The sequence below is a fragment of the Pelophylax lessonae genome (genome assembly GCF_965119305.1).
Source record: "Pelophylax lessonae genome assembly, chromosome: 2".
Classification (NCBI taxonomy): Eukaryota; Metazoa; Chordata; class Amphibia; order Anura; family Ranidae; genus Pelophylax; species Pelophylax lessonae.
Genome location: NC_138769.1, coordinates 481,624,239 through 481,646,239, shown reverse-complemented (window position 1 = coordinate 481,646,239; position 22,001 = coordinate 481,624,239). Strand labels below are relative to the sequence as shown.

Below are 22,001 nucleotides of genomic sequence, written 5' to 3'. Positions count from 1 at the left end.
ATAAGCCTGGGTGTTATTTTCAAGTTCATCAAGTCGCAGTTCAAGATTTGCAGTGCGTTGGCCCAGTTCTCGGATTTCCCTAGTCAGACTGTCTGCAATATGATCTGAGGTCTATTTAAGGGCTTTGTGAAGCATTATTTCAAATTGCTTCAGAACAGAAGAATGAGCAGGGTCTGTAAAGGATGTCATTTGTTAAGTTTGTATGGATGAGTCCTATTCCCCCTGTGTTGCCACAGATACCATAGAATGCTGAGAGGATTTCACTGAGTGTGAGGTACCGGGGGGAGGGGATGTAGCTAGTGCAATTCTGACAGAAGCCCGAGACAGCGCTTCTTTGTTGTTCATTTGGCTTTATTATCAGGCGATAAATCCCAAGAACCAAATTTTTTACTGGGTGAAGTTGAGCCGAGACACAGTATAATACAGCAGAAACTGAGCTCTAAGCTGCATGTCTGCTCAGTCAGGTTCTGCTTATGTGCCTCGGCAACCTCTTTTCTCATTATGGAACCTCTTTTCCCTGAATCCTAAATATTAGGAATATAAAGCTTGGGCCTTCTAATGTTGACCAGCTGTGTTTTTTTTTTATTGATCCGTTTTGATTCTTCAAGGTTCCCTCAGGAACCTGTTATCCTGGCATGGTCCCAGTGGCTTGTTCCACTGACCACAGCTCACTGTTGGTCGCATTTTCCTCCCTTTTGGGTATTTGTGCTGTTCCACCTGTTTTGGGTGGATTGTTAGATGGTTCGCACAGCCTCGCTGGCTTAGTGTTCTTTAGGCTACATTCTCACTAGTGCGACTCCAAATTTGCACAATTTCCAATGCGACTTATTACACTCCCTAGCATTCAAGTCCCATCAAAGTAGTGCAGGAACCTTTTTTGGAGTTGCAGCAATTAGAACGGTGGCCATTGAAATACATAGTTTTCGACTTGTCATGCAACTTTACATTCATGTCGCATGAAAAGTCCCACTAGTGAGAATGGAGAATTAGTGACATTGCCCTTGGCTTTGCACTGGTCTAGACTACCAGGATGATTCTTTGTTGCCTCCCCATACAGGCGGTCCCCAAGTTACAAACAAGATAGGGACTGTAGGTTTGTTCTAAAGTCGATTTGGTTTGTTGGAACAGGTACATTTTTTAAGTGTAGCCCCAGCCAAAAGAATCATTTTTAAGTTTTTTGGATAGCATAGGGAAGGGGTAACACCCCTGTACCATTTGTTTTGCTGTCTCTACCCCTGTTCAGAAGATTTCACCTCACTTTCTGTCCCTATGACAACTGGATTTTGAAAATGTTGGGTTGTTGTGAAAGCAAGGATTAGTGATGAGGCTTCAGTGGAGACACCTTTTTCCCATGAGTATTCTTACCGGAATGAATTTCCCTTCCTAGGGGTAGATTTCTCCTCACTTCCCATTGTCTCCCTCTGTTTGGAAGTAGGGGTCATTTTTAAGTCGGATGTTTGTAACCCGGGGACTGCCTGTAGTTGTGGCCGTTCCGCTCTTTGCTAGGGCTTTGGGACAGGTTTGGGCACCAAATTACTTCTGAGTTACGTAGGGTTCCCACATTTTTTGGGACTGTTGCCCACTTTGCAGCTGGACTGCTTTTGGATGTCCAAACTTTTTCTGAATTCATATTTCTCTTAATGTATAAGAAAGAATGGTATTTTTGTACTTTCAAGGCCATTGGAAGAAACCGGTACCACCCCCCGTCTTTTGCTGGCCCTGAGTACTGCTGGCTTACCAAACTGAGGCATGCTGGGTAGAGGAGGGGTTTTCTAGGACTTGCTTGCCAGTGTCCCAATTTCCTATAGGCTGCAGTATAACCCAACCATTTCTAAATTCCTGTATCCTTTAATGGACTCCAAGAAAGTAAGAAAAACTTATTGACCAGAAATCTCTCCTCTGCCTGCCCCTCGGAAACTAGCTTCATATTATTAGGGAACTGACTACCCACTCATATGCTAGTATTTTTTACCGCACACATGATTCAATGTAAACACCCCTTATTTATCAACACTCACCTTGCTTTTTACATCAATGGCATAGATAATGTGATTTAAGCCTACACATTGAAGAAGCGGTAGGAAACAGCAGGAAAATGGCAGGGCCCTTACATGCAGTGGGTATAGAAAAGAATCACCCACTTTAAAATTATCACATTTTGTTGCTTTGCAGCCTGAAACAAAGACAGACAGTTTTTGTTTTATCCAGCTGTATTTAACTCAGTGCAACTTATAACATTCAAGTAAGTACCCGTTCACATGCAGGCAACGCTACTTCCAGGGGCGACCTCCGAGATCGCGGTGCGAGCAGCGCGCCGTGACCTCGGAGCGGCCGCCACGGACTTCATAACATTGAAGTCTATGGCGGTCGCCTCCTGGTCGCCCCAAAGAAGCCCCGGACCCTTTTTCTAAGTCGGAGCGACTTGTGTCGCTCCTATTAGAAAGGGTCCGCAGCTTCCCTATGGAAGGCAACCTGCGGCGACCTGTGAGGCGACCAGGTCGCCTCACAGGTCGCCTTAGTGTGAATGGGGCTTAAAAGAAAGAACACAAACAATGTCAGTTATTTGTTGGACCACTGTTAGCTTTAATTACAGCCTTTAGTCTGTTGGGTTACGTGTCTACTAATGTTGCACATCTAGACTTTGCAAAATCTGCCCACTCTTCTTTGTAGAACTGCTTAAGTTCATTTGATGGTGTGTGGATGGCAATATTCAAATCATTCCACAGATTTTCAATGGGGTTTAAGACTGGGCTCAGACTAAGGGCCATGCAAGGACATTCACATCTTTCACTTGGATGTTATAAGTTGCACTAGTAAACACAGCTGGATAAAACAAAAATGGTATCTGTCTTCATTTCACACTGCAAAGCAACAAAATGCAATTATTTTAAAGGGGGGAGATTCTTTTCTATACCCACTGTATATGGCTGCCAACAATAGTTTCTACACATTTGTTCTATTGTAGATGTAAGTAAGAATAATAAAAAACTCACCTTTTTAGTTTTTCTGTATTGTAAGCCCCTTTCAGTGTGTCGAATATCAAAGAATTCTGGATTTTGGGTGTTCAAATCTGTAACAATGTCTGTCCATCTAGAAAATTAATAATAATAATAATAATAATAATACACTTAGGCAACAAATAAGCTTTTTATTCAAAGTAATACATGCATACTTGAAGATTTTTTGTGTGAGGACAATAAGTTTTCTAAATATTTATAGCGGAGAAAAAAAAAAAAAATGGAATATTACATGAATTGTCTTAAAACAAACTTCAATTTTGTTTTGCAGATTATTTTTATAGAACAACATAATTAATATAACATGTTGTAAAATGTTTTTTTTTTTTTTTTTAAAAAGGTGAACTTAGCCTTTAACCACTTGCCGACCAGCCGCCATAGTTTTACAGCAGCAGGTCGGCTCGGTCCCGCAAAAATGACGTACCTGTACATCGCTTCGTGGGACAGCTAGTGGGGGCGCGAGTGTGCGCAGATTGGCTAAAGGGGGGAGCTAATCAGCGGGTCCGGCAGCGGCGATGTCCGCCGGGCACCCGCGATCGCTCCCCATGGAGACAGAACGGCGGTCTGCCGTTGTAAACATGGCAGACCGCTGTTCTGTCGGTAATGAACACAGGGGCCCTCTTATTTAGGAACACAGGTCTCTCATGCAGCAAGCCCATCCCCCACAGTTAGAAAGCACCCCCTAGGGACACATTTATCTCTTTGATTGACTTTTGCGCAAATCAATCAATATACACTTATTGGGATTTTTTTTTTACAAAAAAAAAAAAGGGAGCAGAATACATATTGGCCTAAACTGATGAAAAAATTTGATTTTCTAAATTTTTTTTTATTTGGAAATGTTATATAGCAGAAAGTAAAAAAATAGTGTTTTTTTTCAGGATTGACGCTCTTTTTTTGTTTATAGCGCAAAAAAAAAAAAAAAAAATTGCATAGGTGATCAAATACTACCAAAAGAAAGCTCTATTTGTGGGGGAAAAAAGGACATCAATTTTATTCTGGTACAGCATCACACGACCGCGCAAATGTCAGTTAAAGTAACGCAGTGCCGTATCGCAAAAAATGCCCTGGTCATTAAGGGGGTAAAAACCTTCTGGTCCAGAAGTGGTTAAAATGTGGCCTCCTAGCTATCTTGCCATGATTTGACATAGTAAACTTCATGCTTCATAAAATATATAGACCCTCATGCACCAAAGTGTCTGATGGAAGAACAGTTCTAGCTGCCCCAGCAAGCAACCAGATTCTTCCTTTCATGGTCCCAATGTAGGTAGGGAAAATAACATTTGAAGTGCAAAAATTGCTTTTCCCACTCATTGTTTGTTCTTTAAAAAGGCTTACTGTATACTCAAAACCTAATGTGATTTGTCAGTCAATGTCTAACATACTTTTTGCAGTGAATTGTTGGATGTTTTCTGCTTGGCTCTCCTATTAATATCCAGTATTCTACTTCATGCTGGAACAGCTGACCTCTAGAACAGAAATATATTTGTTAGTAAAACATGTAATTAAGAACAGTATGTTTCACAATGTATGCAATTTTTTAAAAAAAGTAATAAAAATGCTTCTTAAAGTAAACCTACTTTGAAAGACATATGGAGGGCTGCCATTGCTGCCCCTTTGTGAAAATGCCAGCTGCCAGGCCATTTCTAGAGTTAAAGGAGTTGTAAAGTCAGAAGGTTTTTTTTTTTTTTAATGCAGTCTTTGCCTTTAAAAAGAAAACCTTCCGGATGTAGCAGCACCCCCTAATACTTACATGAGGTCCTTCTTTGTCCAACAATGTCTACAAGTCCCTTGGCCAACTGGGACTCTCCCTCCTGGGACACAGCCGCAGCGCCATTGGCTCCTGTGGCTGTCAAAGTCAGTTAGCCAATCAGGAGAGAGGGGGGCAGGGCCAAATGGCAGTTCCATGTCTGAATGGACACACGGAGCTGCAGCTCGGCTCGGGTGCCCCCATAGCAAGCTGCTTGCTGTGGGGGAAAATCAATAGGAAGGAGGGGCCAGGAGCAGCAATGAGGGACCCCAGAAGAGGAGGATCAGGGCTGCTCTGTGCAAAACCACTGCACAGAAGGTAAGTATAATAGGTTTGTTATTTAAAAAAAAAAATACATGACTTTACAATCACTTTTAGGGCTCTTTCACACGGAGCGGACCGCATTGCGATCCGCTCCGGCACTTTTTTTTTTATTTTTTTCCGCTCCATATGTCCGCATATCATCCCATCCATTTGCAGATGATATGCGGACATAATGTAGGTCTATGGGGATTGCGGATGTCAGCGGATGACACCGCTGACATCCGATTTTGCTTCCTTTCCGTTTTTTGAACGGAGGAAAAATAGGGTTCTGTTCCGTTCTAAAAAACGTAACAGAACTGAAAGGAAGAAAATCCCATTGACTTACATTATGTCCGTAAATCATCCGCAAAAAAATAGGATGATTTGCGGACATACGGAGCGCCCGTGTGAAAGGGCCCTAATACTTTCTGAGTCGCTGAACTGAACATGTATGTAGATAAAACAAGTATGCAGATAAGAAATCCTGCTTATGTGAGCAATTCAGAACATATTGAAGCCATTAGGTTAACATAAGCACCTAGAATTTTGAATAGAGTTCAGGAATAGCAGCCTCCATGCTTCTCCAATGATGATTTTCTTTTTTAACAGATGTTTAGTGTTTTCTTAACATTTCACAAAATCACACAGAGCAACTACCTGGAATATGGAGATTTCAGATAATCATCTGAATGTAGTACTTGTAGAGCTTAGAATCTGTTTACCTGTATGCTTTACAGGCCTTTGATGGTGTGGCTTCAAATCCAATAGGGCAAAAGTAATGATTCTGGCAGTGGTAAATGTAGGCCATGCAATCATCTTTCAAACCCTGAGTTAACTTTGACAAAGCTCCAGCAGCTGAAAAGCATAAAAAGAGAAACCAGGTCAAAACGGTAGAAATGCATTCAATAAGCACACCGAAAAGACGCACTGCAGCCAGGGAAGGGGCTCAGGGATTCATTAAGAATTAATTAGTTTGTGTAATTTAAACCAGAGCTAGTAGAATTCCATGAAATCTACCTTTATATAATATTACCTTTACTCTTTTACTTCACACTGCTGCATGCAGGCAGCTCATTTACGTCTATTAGGCTGGCCATACACAGTTCGAATCTCGGTTTCTGATTCCTGCTAAACCAGCCCAGATTCAAACAGTTATTGGGAGGCTGAATGCACCAAGTTGATTGACCAACGTGGATACAACCAGCCTGACGGATTTCCTTGCAAATCTTTGCTAGCGATAATAACTGTCTTTTCCCGGCAGGGACAGCTTCCCTCGCCCGCTGCCAACCCCCACTGGGGAACAGACAATGGCTCGGCAGGAGAGATTCCCCTGTCAGTACTGTCTGTGTTAATGGGAGAATCGTGCAAATTTCTTTCCCGCCACCCATGAAAGTGATCCAGCAGTGAATCTGCCACTGGGACCAGAGGAAAGAGGACCGCCCGCCCTGTAAGAAAATACTGGTGTTATGGCAACCATCTGCTACCATAACACCGGTATTTAACGTCAAAGTACCAACATAAAACTGTGGCGGGCGGTCCGGAAGTGGTTAACTTATTTTTTTGGTTAATTAAAATAAAAAAAGATGTCATACCTACCTTACCTGATGTTATACAATTCCATTGTATAACAGAGTGGTCGCTTACCTCCTCTTCTGGAGTCCCCTGCTGGTGCTATCCACAGCTCCTTTCCTGCATGTGCCCACTCAGTGAGCTGTGTGCAGAGTGGTATACAATCAAAAAGAACAACTCCTGCACATGCTGATGCACAACATATACATGGAGGAGTACTTCACCAGCCCATGGCGCTGTCCATGTGTCCACCTCCTATTGGATGTATGCCTTTAAGCTGTGATGTCCTGGTTGCTGCAGCTCCTCTCACACTCCACTGGGGGGGGGGGCGGATAAAAAGCAGTTCCAATCTATAATAGAGGGAAGCGCACGCAGACCTCGGGCAATAACGCTTTATTATAGGACAATTAACACAGTACAGTTAAAATGCACTCACACTTTATCTTCTTGGCAATCGCATATCGGCATTCCAACAAGAGCTACTCGCTCCTCCCGTCCCTCCAGATGGTGACTCTCCGGTCTCCTAACCTGCGGCTATCGCCGCTATGACCCCGCTCTCCTCCACTTCCTGTGTACGAGTCTACCTCCGGGTCACTGAGTGCCAGTACCAGTGCGCCTGCGCACTATACCACCGTCATCCACAGTGACTTGGGAAAGCCTCAGCCGGAGCCACAAACGCGTTGTCCGTAGCAACAGCAGAGGCAGTGTACCCGTGCTTGTACCCGCCACCTCGAAGCTCCCTGCAGCTTGTGGCTTTGGCACAGGAAGTGGAGGAGAGCGGGGTCATAGCGGCGGTAGCCACAGGTTAGGAGACCGAAAAGTCACCATCTGGAGGGACGGGAGGAGCGAGTAGCTCTTGTTGGAATGCCGATATGCGATTGCCAAGAAGATAAAGTGTGAGTGCATTTTAACTGTACTGTGTTAATTGTCCTATAATAAAGCGTTATTGCCAGACGTCTGCGTGCGCTTCCCTGTGTGCAGCGTGGGCATGCTCCCAAGCCAGGCTGTGTGCATCCACAGACACATACAGCAACGCTCCCTCCTCACAAGTTTTGGCTGACAGCAGCAGGAACCAATGGCTCACACTGCTCTCATTGTGTCCTGTGGCTCTAAAGGCAGAAGGTTTTTTACTTTTATGCATTAAGATGAAAAACCTGCTGTGTGCAGCAGCCTCCCTAATACTTACATGAGCCACATCTCGATCCAGCGATGTTGCACGAGAGACTTGGCCATTCAGGAAACTCCCTCCTGATTGACTGGGACACAAAGTCAGTGAGCCAATGAGGAGAGAGAGGGGGTGGGGCTGAGCCACGGCTCCATGTCTGAATGGACACACAGAGCTGCAGCTCGGCTCCAGTGCTCCCATAGCAAGCTGCTTGCTCTGGGGGCACTCGGCAGAAGGGAGGGAGGGGCCAGGAGCACCAGCGTGGGACCCGAGAAGTGCAGGATCCAGGCTGCTCTGTGCAAAACCAGTTCACAGAGCAGGTAAGTATAAAATGTTTGTTATAAAAAAAAAAAAAAAAACTAGACTTTAGTATCACTAAGAATTTACCCAAATTCAACACTAAATGCATACATTAGTTTACTAAATAAAAAAACAGTATTTTATGTGGCAGTATCCTTCTCTATATTTGTATAACAATACAAATGTTTAGAAAAATCTATATTTGCCACACCTAGCATCAGACTTATATGTACTTAAAGGATTTAAATATTACAGTATTACTAAGCATTAGACAAGAGCTAAACAAGCCCCTCCTGACCTAGATGCTGCTACTTTGAAGTCATTTACTCTTGAAGATTCTCAAAGATCACAACCAAGACTCTAGGCTAGGCTCACGCTATGCTGGTTTCCCTGCGGCCACATTTGGGTGGACACACTATTCATTTGTATCTACAAAAAAGTAGGTCCTTGCACCATTCTAAAAATCGAAGCCGCAGGGAAAACACTCTGCGGTTTCCAGTGCGCGGGGGTACCATAAGGGCTAGGTTCACACTGCGTGTAAATTGCACACTTTCCTGCACCAAAAACGCACTGCTGTTAGTAGCACAAGGGTGCCCCTTAATCGTTAACGCCCCCCCAACAGGTAACCACAGCAAGTTTTCCCATGCTGGGAACCGCATCTCACTTTTCTATTAACTATTTACCCTGTGTCTGCAACTTTGGAAAAGGTGCAGGGACCTTTTCCCTGCGTTTTCAGTAGGTACAACAGCCCATTCAAATAAATGCAGTGCAGCAAAACTGGCATAGTGTGAACCAAGTCTTGAGAATTATTAGCATCCCCACGCACCGTGAACAGCAGCATGTTTTTTAAGCCAACGGGCTGACACGCTAAAACGTGCAATGCAAATGATATCGCTAAGGTGCAGTCCAGTCTGGTTTCACTCTGCTTGAAAAATGCATGGATAGTGTTTAAATGGATTCCAATGGCCCTAGTACACACCAGTGCAGTGCGTTCCAGTGCAGTTAACAAAAGTAGAACAGGTTACATTTTTTTCCTGTATCGAATGCATCTGGAACTAGGCAAAACGCATCAAAAATGAACTAGAATGTATGTATTGTTTGGCTCCCTTGGGGAATTGTATGTTTGTATTGTTATTTTCTGTATTGAAATGAATAAAAAACAAAGTTAAAACTAGAATGCTAATGTGCTTAACTGTCCTCAGTTGAGACAAAGAAAAAAAAGAGAGGGGGGAAAAAAAAAAAAAACTCACTGCAACATATCAAAAACATACATGCAGAAACGCATCGGTAACGCAAAAATTGAGTTGTGTACTGGGTCGTGCAGGCAGCCTAAGAAACATTAGAAAGCAGCAGCAATACAAAGTAATATAAAAAGAGCTAAGATTTTAGTGGCACTGTGAACTTTTGACAATTTCTCTACAATGCTTATAGCACAGTGATGAATAAAAGCTTGTTTTAAAGTGTTTTTTAATGATTTCTCAATATAACTTATATATACCCATCATTTAGTGTGCATGATTTGGGTACAGGTCCAAAGTACAATAATTCACAGTATTAGAGTAGAACTAAAGTTAAGACTTCTTTTCTAGTTTTGGATATAGTGTAGAGGGATTAGAACACATGTCAAGTTGTCCCTGTTGGGGAAAATACAGAGAAGCTGAATCTCCCCAAGGGCAGCGCTCAGAGCAGTGGAACCACAATGTAGGTTCGTAATTAAATACACTGGCGGGTGCTTAGGCTCAGATACACTTTCAAACATCAAATCAACAGATAATGTAATGAACAGTAGAGCTGGCAACTCCAAAAGTCCTTACTTGGCTTTATTAGTTACATGATAGTAAATAAAAAACACAGGAGCTTACGCGTTTCGGCAGAAAGCCTTAGTCACCGCCCTGTGACCAAGGCTTTCTGCCGAAATGCATAAGCCACTGTGTTTTTTTACTCGCTGTCATGTAACTAATAAAGCCAACATAAGGACTATTGGAGTTGAAGGCTCTACTTTTCATTCCAATCTCTACTTGTCCCATTTACCTATATCACCGAAAGTGCATCCCACCTTCCCCTTCCAGGAATAGTGGGATGTCCCCTTTTCCCATCTGGTATTGAAGAACCTTTACTCCTAGTGGCTGAAAAAACAGATTCCACAATATTTGCTCCTTGCTCAACATTGAAAACATCATTACTTCAGTTACAGGAGTCCAGGAATTTACCAAATAGGGAACTTTTCCCCTACATTTTAGGTACAACATTATACTGAGTCTCTAACACATCTTTGTCTACCCTGACAGACTTTAAATGTATATATTTTGAAAACTCACACTACCCAGACTAATGTTCTCTCTTTACATATCACTCCTAAACCCACACTTCAAAGACAAACTTTCCAATCTACAAGTCTGGGAAGAAACAGGATTCTCTTCAATCTGCAAACTCTTGTTTCCACATTGGGAAAAGCTTGACTGACATTTCCTTCTTAGTGAACTCTCATGTTGTTTAGGTGGTACTTAGTGACACTAAAGCATCAGACTTTTTGTTTTAAAAATAACAAACATGTTACACTTACCTGCTCTGTACAGTGGTTTTGCACAGAGCAGCCCCATCTCTTCTTCTTCTGTGGGCCCCGCCACCACGGCTCCTTCCCCATGCAGAGTGCCCCCAGGACAAGCTGCTTGCTCTGAGGGCACTTGTTCGTGCTCGCTCCTGAGCTTCCTTTGTGTGTCTATCAGACACAAACAGTGAGGCTCAGCCCTGCCCCCTCCTCACTGGTTGAGATTGACAGCAGTGGGGGCCAATGGCTTCTCAGCCAATAAGGAGTGGGAGACCCGGGGGAGTCGAGAATATCATGCACACCACTGGATCAGGCTCGGGTAAGTATTAGAGTGGGCTGTCGGGGGAGTAGCACACAGAAGGTATTTTACCTTCATGCAAAGAATGCATGAAGGTAAAAAACCTTCAGCCCTTACAACCATGTTAACCCCTGCTAAAATAACCATACTGCTTCTGGGGATATCACACTCCTAGAATCCAGCTTCACATCTAGTATCTTAAAACTTCATATTCCAAAAACATTAGGAGGCCTTGCCTTTTTAAGTTGCCCCAAAAAAAAGCTTTAGTTCTGATATCCCACATATTCGGTACAGCCAAGCAAACTATTGCCAGAGCTTGGAAATCCCCTACATTGAGCTTTCAGGGGGTTGAACACAAACTCAAGGACATATTCAAAAACACCTACAGCTATTCTTCTGGACACACACACAAAATTGTGATTGTTTGGTAGCTGCAGACAGACCACTACAGCCCGTCAGGCCTGGACTCTTCCCTCAAACCTCAATCTAGATATGCCCCAAAAACACTGCACCTTGCATCTGAAACAAACTGCCCCGTGTCTCATCTGGGGAAAGACTTTTCCCCTTTCTCTACCCCCCCCCTCTCATAATCACCCCCTAACACTTTTTTTATTTTCTCTCTACTCTTCCTTTCCATGCCACTTTCCTGTAGCATCCCCTTCCCCTAACTTCTACCATTCACTTCACTAACCCACAGCTTTCTAAAAAAGGGAGCATCAGGGCAAGATTTTGACATTTGACAGCAGCATAGCCTTTAATAAATGATTGTACTGTATGCACTCACCGGACTCTCCAGCAGTCTTGTTTTTTCCATGAGGTTTGTAAAGAACATACGAACACCCCTTCACATGAAAATGATCATTTATTTGTCTGAACCATCTAGGAAAAAAAAAACAATCATTAGGAGATTTCGTCATAAAGGAAAATAATTAATTCTCACTAGGCTCAGTACAGTAACCTAACAGTGCTAGAAAGTGAATCTAGGAGATACTGCTCATTCATATTCTCTCTCTCTTCTGTCACATGTGCTCAGGGTGAATCTGCTCTCATCTGTGAAAAGCACAGAGCGCCAGTGGGAGACCTGCCAATTCTGGTGTTCAATGGCAAATGTCAATCGAGCTCCACGATGCCGGGCAGTGCGCACAGGGCCAACTAGAGGACATCGGGCCCTCAGGCCACCCTCATGAAGTTGGTTTCTGATTGTTTGGTCAGAGACATTCACACCAGTGGCCTGCTGGAGGTCATTTTGTAGGGCTCTGGCAGTGCTCCTCCATGCACAAAGAAGCAGATACCGGTCCTGCTGATGGAATTTTGACTTTCTACGGCCCTGTCCAGCTCTCCTAGAGTAACTGCTTGTCTCCTGTAATTTCCTCCATGCTTTTCTGACTGTGTTGAGAGACACAGCAAACCTTCTGGCAATTGCACGTATTGATGTGCCATCCTGGAGGAGTTGGACTGCCTGTGCAACCTCTATAGAGTCCAGGCATCTCCTCATGCTACCAGTAGTGACACTGACCCTAGCCAAAGGCAAAACTTGTGAAAACCGTCAGAAAAGATGAGTAGAGAAAAAAATGTCAGTGGCCTCCACCTATAAAACCATTCCTGTTTTAGAGATTGTCTCATTGCTGCCCATCTAGTGCACCTGTTGTTGATTTCATTAACACCAAAGCAGCCAGAACTGAATAATGACCCCCTCTGCTACTTACCTGACCAGATCAATATCCCCGGAGTTTACTTGAATTGATGCTATACTCTGCTATACACATACATACACACATTATATATATATATATATATATATATATATATATATATATATATATATATATATATATATATACACACACACACACACACACACACACACACATACATATATTATATATATATATATATATATATATACACACACACACACACACACATATACATACATACTTGCCGCCTACTTTATTAGGTACAGTTCAGGACAATGTGCGTGATAACACAAATTTGCTAATTAGCCAATCACATGGCAGCAACTCAGTGCATTTAGGCATCTGGACTGGTGAAGACAACTTGCTGAAGTTCAAACAGAGCATCAGAATGGGGAAGAAACTGGATTTTTGACTTACCGTAAAATCCTTTTCTCTTAAGCTCATTGACAGACGCAGGACTGATATCTTGATATCCTTAGGGTTATACTGCCCCCTACAGGAGTAGGACACTAGGCAGGAAAAAAGTTCTGGCCCCACCTATGGGCAGTCCCAGGGGGTATATCCTCTCTCTCCATGCTATAGGATGTCAGTTATGTAACAAAGCAGTGTCAGAGACTCATACCAACCAAACTCAAAATAGAGGGGCGGGTACTGCGTCTGTCAATGAGCTTAAGCGAAAAGCATTTTACGGTAAGTCAAAAATCCAGTTTTCTCTGTCGCTCATTGACAGACGCATGACTGATATCTTGATATCCGTAGGGACGTCCCAAAGCAGTGCCATAAATGAGGGGTGGGATAACAGAAATAAAATCCAATCCAGAAGGCCAAAACAGAGCCAACCAGAAGACCAGAGGACTCATTGAAACAAGAAGATGAGACCCACCTGAAAAAAACAAAACCACCGAGGTAGACCAAAGGTCCCCTCAAACAGCAGCCTGCAAAACCTTGCGGCCAAAAGAGGCATCTGCCGATGCCAGCACATCAACTTTATAAAATTTTGTAAAGGTATGAAGCGACGCCTTGCAAACCTGAAGCACCGATGCCTAATGGCGGAAGGCCCAGGAAGCACTAAGAGCCAGAGTAGCGTGCGCCTTAACAGGGAACGGAGAAACCCGACCCTTAATAGAATAAGCCTGCACCACCGTCTGTCTGATCCATCTGGAGATAGTCGCGGCAGACGCAGGCAACCCCTTTCTAGGGCCATCCGTGATCACAAAAAATGAATTAGCCTTACGAAAAGAGTCAGTAGTAGCCAAGTACACCCTGATCGCCTGAACCACATCCAAGGAGTGTAACGCAAACTCCCGAGGATGACTGGGCTTAGGACACAGGGAAGGTAACAATATCCTCATTCAAGTGAAAGTCGGAAACCACCTTAGGAATAAAGGATGGATTCGGACGAAGAACCACCTTATCCCTATGAACCACCAGATATGGGGAACGACAGGACAACGCAGCCAGTTCCGACACCCTGCGTGCAGAAGTGATAGCCACCAAAAAGGCCACCTTCTGGGATAAGGTAAGGTAAGCAAGGGAATCTCCCTAATATTTTCAAAGGGAGATTTCTGGAGAACCGACAACACCAAATTAAGATCCCAGGGCGGCAAGGGCGCGCGCACCGGAGGAGCCAGGTGCCGCACCCCCTGGATGAAATTTCGCACCAAAGAATGAGTAGCCAGTGGCCTCTGGAAGAAGATCGCCAATGCTGAAACCTGACCCTTGATAGTGCTCAAGGCCAGCTTCTGCTCAACCCCCCATTGCAGGAAGGCCAATATCCAAGCCACCGAGTAAGAACGTGGAGGAACCCGAGGGACTCACACCACGCGATACAAGACTTCCATGTTTCCTCGCTTTAATCAGAGTAGGAATAACTGAAAAAGACAAACCCCTGTCCTTCAGCGCCTGGCTCTCAATAGCCAAGCCGTCAAAGCCAGCGATCGTAAAGCAGGATGGAAGATCGGAACCTGAGACAGCAGATCCTCCCTGAGAGGAAGTAGCCAAGGAGCGTCCGCGACCAGCCTCACCAAGTCGGCGTACCAGGCCCGACGAGCCCAGTCTGGAGCCACAAGGATGACTGGAATTCCCTCCGCCTCTATCCTGCGAAGAAGTTTCGGCAGCAACTTGAGAGGAGGAAAGGCATACAGCAGCGGATACTGCCCCCACGGAGCAACCAGTGTGTCTGCCGCGTCCGCCAGGGAATCGCGGGAGCAGGCTACAAAGCTCTGCACCTTCCTGTTGAGTCGAGATGCCAACAGATCCATGTCTGGGGTGCCCCAATGAAGGCACAACTGGTGAAACACCTCTGGATGAAGAGACCATTCCCCTTGATCCAAGGTCCGACGGCTGAGAAAGTTCGCCTGCCAATTTTCCACGCCCGGAATGTGAACTGCCCGAAGATGCTCGGTCCAGTGAACCAGGCAAAACCTGATCGCTCTCAGTTCCAACACATTTATCGGCAACCTGGATTCTTCCAGTGACCAGAGTCCCTGAGTAGATAGCCTGCCGAGAATCCCTCCCCACCCGGATAGACTGGCATCCGTGGTGACAATCGTCCAATAGATCAGAAGAGAGGACTTCCCCTGACTGAGCATCGGAGACCGAAGTCACCAAACCAGAGATTCCCTGGTCCGCTCGCTCAGCCGGATCTGATTGTCCAAGGAATCGGGATTCCGGTTCCATTTGAGAAGAATCTCTTTTTGGAGAGTCCGTGTATGAAACTGAGCCTGCGGCAACTCCGCACAGAGGAGGAGGTCGTCCAGGTAGCCCAGAACTGATATGCCCTGATGCCGCAACAGCGCCAGAACTGGGGCCAAAACCTTTGTGAAAACCCAGGGAGCAGAGGCGAGACCAAAGGTAACGGTAACGGATAGTGGTCCTCTCCCACAGCAAAGCGCAGAAACCGCTGGTGTCCTGCGTAAATGGGAACGTGAAGATAGGCATCCTTGATGTCTATGGACGCCAGAAAATCCCCGATGCATGGAGGCCACCACTCCTTGTTGCATCAAGTCCTGCACTGCCCCCAACAGAGCCGTTAGGCAATCCGGGGACAGTCGCATATTGGAAGGGAAGAACAGCGCCGGTGGAAGCGATCGAAACTCAATCTTGTATCCCGACCATATGACCTCGTGAACCCATTTGTCTTGAATCCTGGAGAGCCACGGGTCCGGGAACCGGCGAAGACGCCCCTTCCCCCACCCCTGATATGGGTGGGGGCGCACCTTCAGGCTGAAGCGGTCTTATCCTCAGGTCTGGAAGGACCGTATTTTTGCTTACCAGACCAGGGTCTCTTGAAACCCCCGGGGGGGCTTTGGAGGGCTTCGCCTTGTCGCCCGCCCTGGAGGAACGAAAAAACTTCTTGTGAGCTGAAAAGGAAGGTCCCTGTCTGCGGCGAGGTTCCTTACCCTTATTAGCCTGTGGTAGAAAGGTGCTCTTGCCCCCAGTGAGATCCTTGATAATCTCATCCAAGGTAGCACCAAACAGGCGATTCCCCTGAAAAGGGAGATCAGTCAAGGCTTTTTTGGAAGCCTGATCCGCCGACCAGCACTTCAACCATAGCATGCACCGGAGGACCACCGCCGAGATCGACACACGCCCCAGCAATGGAGCAGCGTCCAGTGCGGAGTCACAAACAAACTGTAGCCCCTGCACCATTTGCTCCAGCAACTCCCGCCACGGCAGGGGGGAGACTTCTCCCCTCCAGGTCATGGCGTAACAGCTTGGCCCATTCCGTCAACGTCTGTGAAACCAGAGCAATGGTAAACACTGGCCTCAAGGCCGACCCTGCCAGGGAGAATATGGAACGGGACACAGATTCCGCCCTACGATCAACTGGATCCCGAAAGGACGGGGAATCCTCCAACGGGATAACAGTAGTCTTATTTAGTCTGGAAACCGGTGGATCCACCTAAGCAGGCACCGTCCATTTTTTAAGGAGGGACTTTTCAAACGAGTAGCGCCTAGCAATCCGTTTGGGCATCCGAGGGGGTCGTTTTGGACGGACCCACTCCTTCTTAATGATATCGTCAAAGCATTTGGGAAAGGGAAACACCTTCGCCACCCTGGAGGGCTTGCGAGTGCCAAAGGCAACTTCCGTATGAGCTGTATCCGCAGGTGCAACCTCCAGTTTTAGGGTCTCCCGGACAGACACAATCAGTGCGTCCACCAGTGCCTTGTCTTGCGCTATGGCGGAGGCAGAAAGGTCATCCTCACTATCAGAGGAGACAGGGCGCGAGACAGCAGCCCCAGAGGAGGAACCCGAAGCAGCAGCGACTGGCTCAGGATCAGAATCTGAGGCATCAAGACGAGACAGGGGTAGGCGGGGGTCGCTTTTTAGCCCCCCGTCCCTGACAAGCCACCTCCACCCGGGACACAAATGACTCCAGGACCGCCGAAAGCGCATCAATGGTGAGCGGAGAATTGGAGGGCCCTGCGGCCACCTCAAGGGGATCAGGTGGGGACACATGTGCAGCAGGGTCCATGGCAACACCAGGGGAACCTGTCGGCAAAGTATGACAAAATTTAAAAAAAAAAAAGTTTGGGTTTTTTTTGCAAAATGTCACCCAGCGCTACAGCGCCCCTCAATGAGACAGCGTGCCTCGAGACCCCCGCAGAGAGAGAGAGAGAGAGAGAGAGAGAGACCCCCAAAAGGCTCACCACACGATGCACCAGAGTTCAAAAGGACTGCTCTCAGCGTTGTCTACATGACAAGGAAGTCCTGTTGAGCGATCTTCCCGGGTCTAGGGAAGGGCTCCGCCCCCCTCATACGCCCTCAGTAACTCCCACAGCTGCCCAGCTCTGCAAACAAAACGAGCTGGGTGTACCAAGATGGCTGCCCCATGAGCCACACGAGGGACTCCAAGAAAATGGCAGCCCCGAGCCCTGCGGTGGGAAGGGGGGTCCCCACATCACTGACAGACGATCGATCAGCAGGTAGGCCCTGGGAAGCCAGGGAGGAAGCCCCCCGCACAACAGCTGTCCGCACTGTCGGGACCCCCCCCCCCGCCCCCTTAGCGGCTTGCACGGACGGCTAGCCACCCCACACACACACAAACAACCCCCCCCGTAGGGGGGGGGTGGGAGGAAGGAGAGGGACACCACAGGGGGGGATGGTGCACAGGGGAACAGAGAGGAACCTAAATTAGTGTGGTTCCGGCCGTCCCAGGGAGGGGCCCGGGTCCACCCCAGAGTCAGCCATGAGGAGAAGGGGGGGAAGCATTTACTCACCATACCGGAACAGAGCGGGCGCCACTCCAGACAATACCCCTCGCCACCCAGTGGGGGGGGGGTTGGTCGGCCAAATGAGACGCTGAGACTCGGCCGTCGACCGGTCGTATGCGAGTCGGTGGGACGTTTAAACCCGCGGGCCAGTCCCCGTCCATTGGGACTATGTCACGGCCGACCCAGCGCGGAGCTGGGCCTGCACGCGCTCGTAGGCCGGCTGGGGTGACCACTGGATCTCAACATCCAGCCCGTTGCCCAGATCCGGCATAATTGCTTGAAGATCTCACAGGAACAACTGGAGAAAAAACTAAAAAAAAGATCTAAAAAAACTTGCCAGGACCAGAGATCCCAGCAAGGAACTTAGGTCCTTACTCCTGACTAGGCAGAAAAAAACTGACATCCTATAGCAGGGAGAGAGAGGATATACCCCCTGGGACTGCCCATAGTTGTGGCCAGAACTTTTTTCCTGCCTAGTGTTCTACTCCTGTAGGGGGCAGTATAACCCTACGGATATCAAGATATCAGTCCTGCGTCTGTCAATGAGCGACAGAGAAAAGGGGATTTAGGTGACTTTAAACGTGACATGGTTGTTGGTTCCAGATGGGCTGCTCTGAGTATTTAAAAAAACTGCTGATCTACTGGGATTTTCGTGCACAACCATCTCTAGGGTTTACAGAGAATGGTTTGAAAAAGAGAAAATATCCAGTTAGCGTCAGTTGTGTGGATGAAAATGCCTTGATGTCAGAGGAGAATGGGCAGACTGGTTTGAGATGATAGAAAGGCAACAGTAACTGAAATAACTACTCGTTACAACCATGGTATGCAGCATACCATCTATAAAAAACGCACAACACATCAATCCTTGAGGTAGATGGGCACACACACACCTCAAAAAAATTAAAAGGAACACTTTGAAAACACATCAGATCTAAAATGGGGAAAAATCTCATGCTGGATATCTATACCAATATGGACTGGGTAATGTGTTAGGAACAAAAAGGATGCCACATAGTTTGATGGAAATGAAAATTATCAACCTACAGAGGGCTGAATTCAAAGACACCCCCAAAAAGCAAAGTGAAAAAATGATGCAGCAGGCTAATCCATTTTTCTGAAATTTCATTGCAGCAACTCAAAATGGTAATCAGTAGTTTGTATGCCCCCACGTGCTAAAATGCATGACTGACAAATTCGGGGCATCCTAATGAGACGATGGATGTCCTGGGGTATTTCCTCCCAGATCTGGACCAGGGCATCACTAAGCTCCTAAACACATTGAGGTGCAACCTGGCTGCATCGGATGGACCGAAACATCGTCCCAGAGGTGTTCTATTGGGTTTAGGTCAGGTGAGTGTGGGGGCGATTGAATGGTATCAATTCCTTTATTCTCCAGGAACTGGCTGCATACTCTCGCCACATAAGGCCAGGCATTGTCATGCACCAGGAGGAAACCAGGACCCACTGCACCAGTGTAGGGTTTAACAATGGGTCAAAGGATTTCATCCCAATACCTAATGGCAGTCAGGGTGCCATTGTCTAGCCTGTAGAGGTCTGTGCGTCCCTCCATGGATATGCCTCCCAAGACCATCACTGACCCATCACCAAACCAGTCATGCTGAACGATGTTACAGGCAGCCTAACGTTCTCCAGACCCTTTTACTTCTGTCAGGTGCTCAGGGTGAATCTGCTCTCATTTGTGAAAAGCACAGGGCGCCAGTGGCAGACCTGCCAATTCTGGTGTTCAATGGCAAATGCCAATCGAGTTCCACAGTGCCGGGCAGTGAGCACTGGGCCCACTAGAGGATGTTGGGCATCAATCTTCTACAAATATAAATGACATTCACACCAGTGGCCTGCCGGAAGTCATTTTGTAGGGCTCTGGCAGTGCTCATTCTGTTCCTCCATGCAAAAAGGAAGAGATACCGGTCCTGCTGATGGGTTAGGAACCTTCTACAGCCCTGCCCAGCTCTCCTAGAGTAACTGCCTATCTCCTGAAATCTCCTCCATGCTCTTGAGAATGTGCTGGGAGACACAAAAAACTTTTCTGGCAATGGCTCATATTGATGTGCCATCCTGGAGGAGTTGGACTGCCTGTGCAACCTCTATAGCGTCCAGGTATTGCCTCATGCTACCAGTAGTGACACTGACCCTAGCCAAATGAAAAAAACTAGTGAAAAAAGGAGTAGGGAAACAAACATTTCAGTGGCCTCCACCTGTAAAACTATTCCTGTTTTGGGGGTTGTCTCATTGTTGCCCATCTAGTGCACCTGTTAATTTAATTAACACCAAAGCATCTGAAACTGATCAACAACCCCCTTCGCTACTTAACTAAAATCCCAGGAGTCTAATTGACTTGATGCTGTACTCTGATTAAAAAGTGTTTCTTTAATTTTTTTGAGCAGTGCGTGTAGATAGATAGATAGATAGATAGATAGATAGATAGATAGATAGATAGATAGATAGATAGATAGATAGATAGATAGATAGATAGATAGATAGATAGATAGATAGATAGATAGATAGATAGATAGATAGATAGATAGATAGATAGATAGATAGATAGATAGATCTCCATCTATATATATATATATATATATATATCTTGCAAGTTGTTTGTATAATGCCATGCCTGAAGAAAATGATTGAGTATTCCTTTACACTTGCACTACAAAATATATTCAGGTAGCAAAAGAGAAGGTATGGCCTATATTTCCACAATTGTATGCTGTACAGTTCACATAAAAAAAAAACAAACGCCAGATAGTTAAAAGACATATAAATTTAGAGCGTCTTTGGTGTTTGTGGTTACTGAATGTTCTTTACTGCTTTACTGTTCTTGCAGCCTAGCATAAAACACAAGGGAATTACATGACAGTTCGTCTGTGAAGCACGCACACCTTTTAGCTTGTGACAAGATGAGACAAGATGTAGGTCAGTGGTCCTCAACTCCGGTCCTCAGGGCCCACTAACAGGCCAGATTTTAAGTATTACCTTGGGGAGATGCAGACTAGAATACTGCAATCACTGAGCAGCAAATTATATCACCTGGGATGTATTTCAGTTATCTTGCAAACCTGGCCTGTTAGTGGGCCCCGAGGACCAGGATTGAGGACCACTGATGTAGGTGATGCAAATGACCTGGGTAAAAAGAAATTAGAAAGACTGACCTCATCAAAGTGGTATTTCCAGTAAAAGGACCAAACCGAATCTCTTCGAAGGGTGGCTGGAAACCCAATATATGCAAAGCTTCTTCTTGAGTGATTGGTGGGAGGCTTTGTGAGAAAACGAAAAAAAAAAAAAAAAAATCATACAACTCAATGAGAGCCCAACTGCTTTTTAGACCAAACGTTTATTAGGGTCCTGAACTGAGATAGAACTCTAACATGTATATGTTGTGATGTGAGAATGAGCACATTTCTTGTGTATGCTACAACAACACTGCACACCATTTGCAATGGTGCAACGTGGTGCCATTTATTCTGATGAAGTGAGCTGCAGCGCAGTGCCAGGCAACACACTAGTGTACTGTCAAAAAAAAAAAAAAAAAAGATAGAGGTCTGATTTCTGGGCTGCTGGTTGCATTTCAGACCATTTTGTTTAAATGGGCTGCCAAACACAGCACACATGAACAAGCAAAAAACCCGCATCACACCTCAGCGGTCAGGTGTGAGCTGGTAGCCAATGGAAATAATGCCTCTTACATTGGTGGTCAGTGAGAAGGACGCACCTTAAATTGGTGGTCAGTGAGAAGGACGCACCTTACATTGGTGGTCAGTGAGAAGGATGCACCTTACATTGGTGGTCAGTGAGAAGGATGCACCTTACATTGGTGGTCAGTGAGAAGAATGTCCCTTACATTGGTGGTCAGTGAGAAGGATGCACCTTACATTGGTGGTCAGTGAGAAGAATGTCCCTTACATTGGTGGTCAGTGAGAAGGATGCACCTTACATTGGTGGTCAGTGAGAAGAATGTCCCTTACATTGGTGGTCAGTGAGAAGGATGCACCTTACATTGGTGGTCAGTGAGAAGAATGTCCCTTACATTGGTGGTCAGTGAGAAGGATGCACCTTACATTGGTGGTCAGTGAGAAGGATGCACCTTACATTGGTGGTCAGTGAGAAGAATGTCCCTTA

General features: G+C 45.9%; 1 protein-coding gene across 1 annotated transcript in view; it reads right to left on the bottom strand.

Annotated features, from left to right (window-relative positions):
• The window catches only part of LOC309548155 (DNA excision repair protein ERCC-5 homolog), a 137,448-nt gene that overhangs the window by 103,214 nt on the left and 12,233 nt on the right, over positions 1-22,001 (bottom strand). Inside the window, exons 4-8 of the mRNA XM_082248117.1 lie at positions 21,035-21,139; positions 11,735-11,829; positions 5,793-5,925; positions 4,403-4,486; positions 2,994-3,090 (exon numbers count right to left, since the gene is read on the bottom strand). Coding sequence (XP_082104243.1) covers positions 2,994-3,090; positions 4,403-4,486; positions 5,793-5,925; positions 11,735-11,829; positions 21,035-21,139 — 514 coding nt within the window. The remainder of the gene's footprint in view (positions 1-2,993; positions 3,091-4,402; positions 4,487-5,792; positions 5,926-11,734; positions 11,830-21,034; positions 21,140-22,001) is intronic.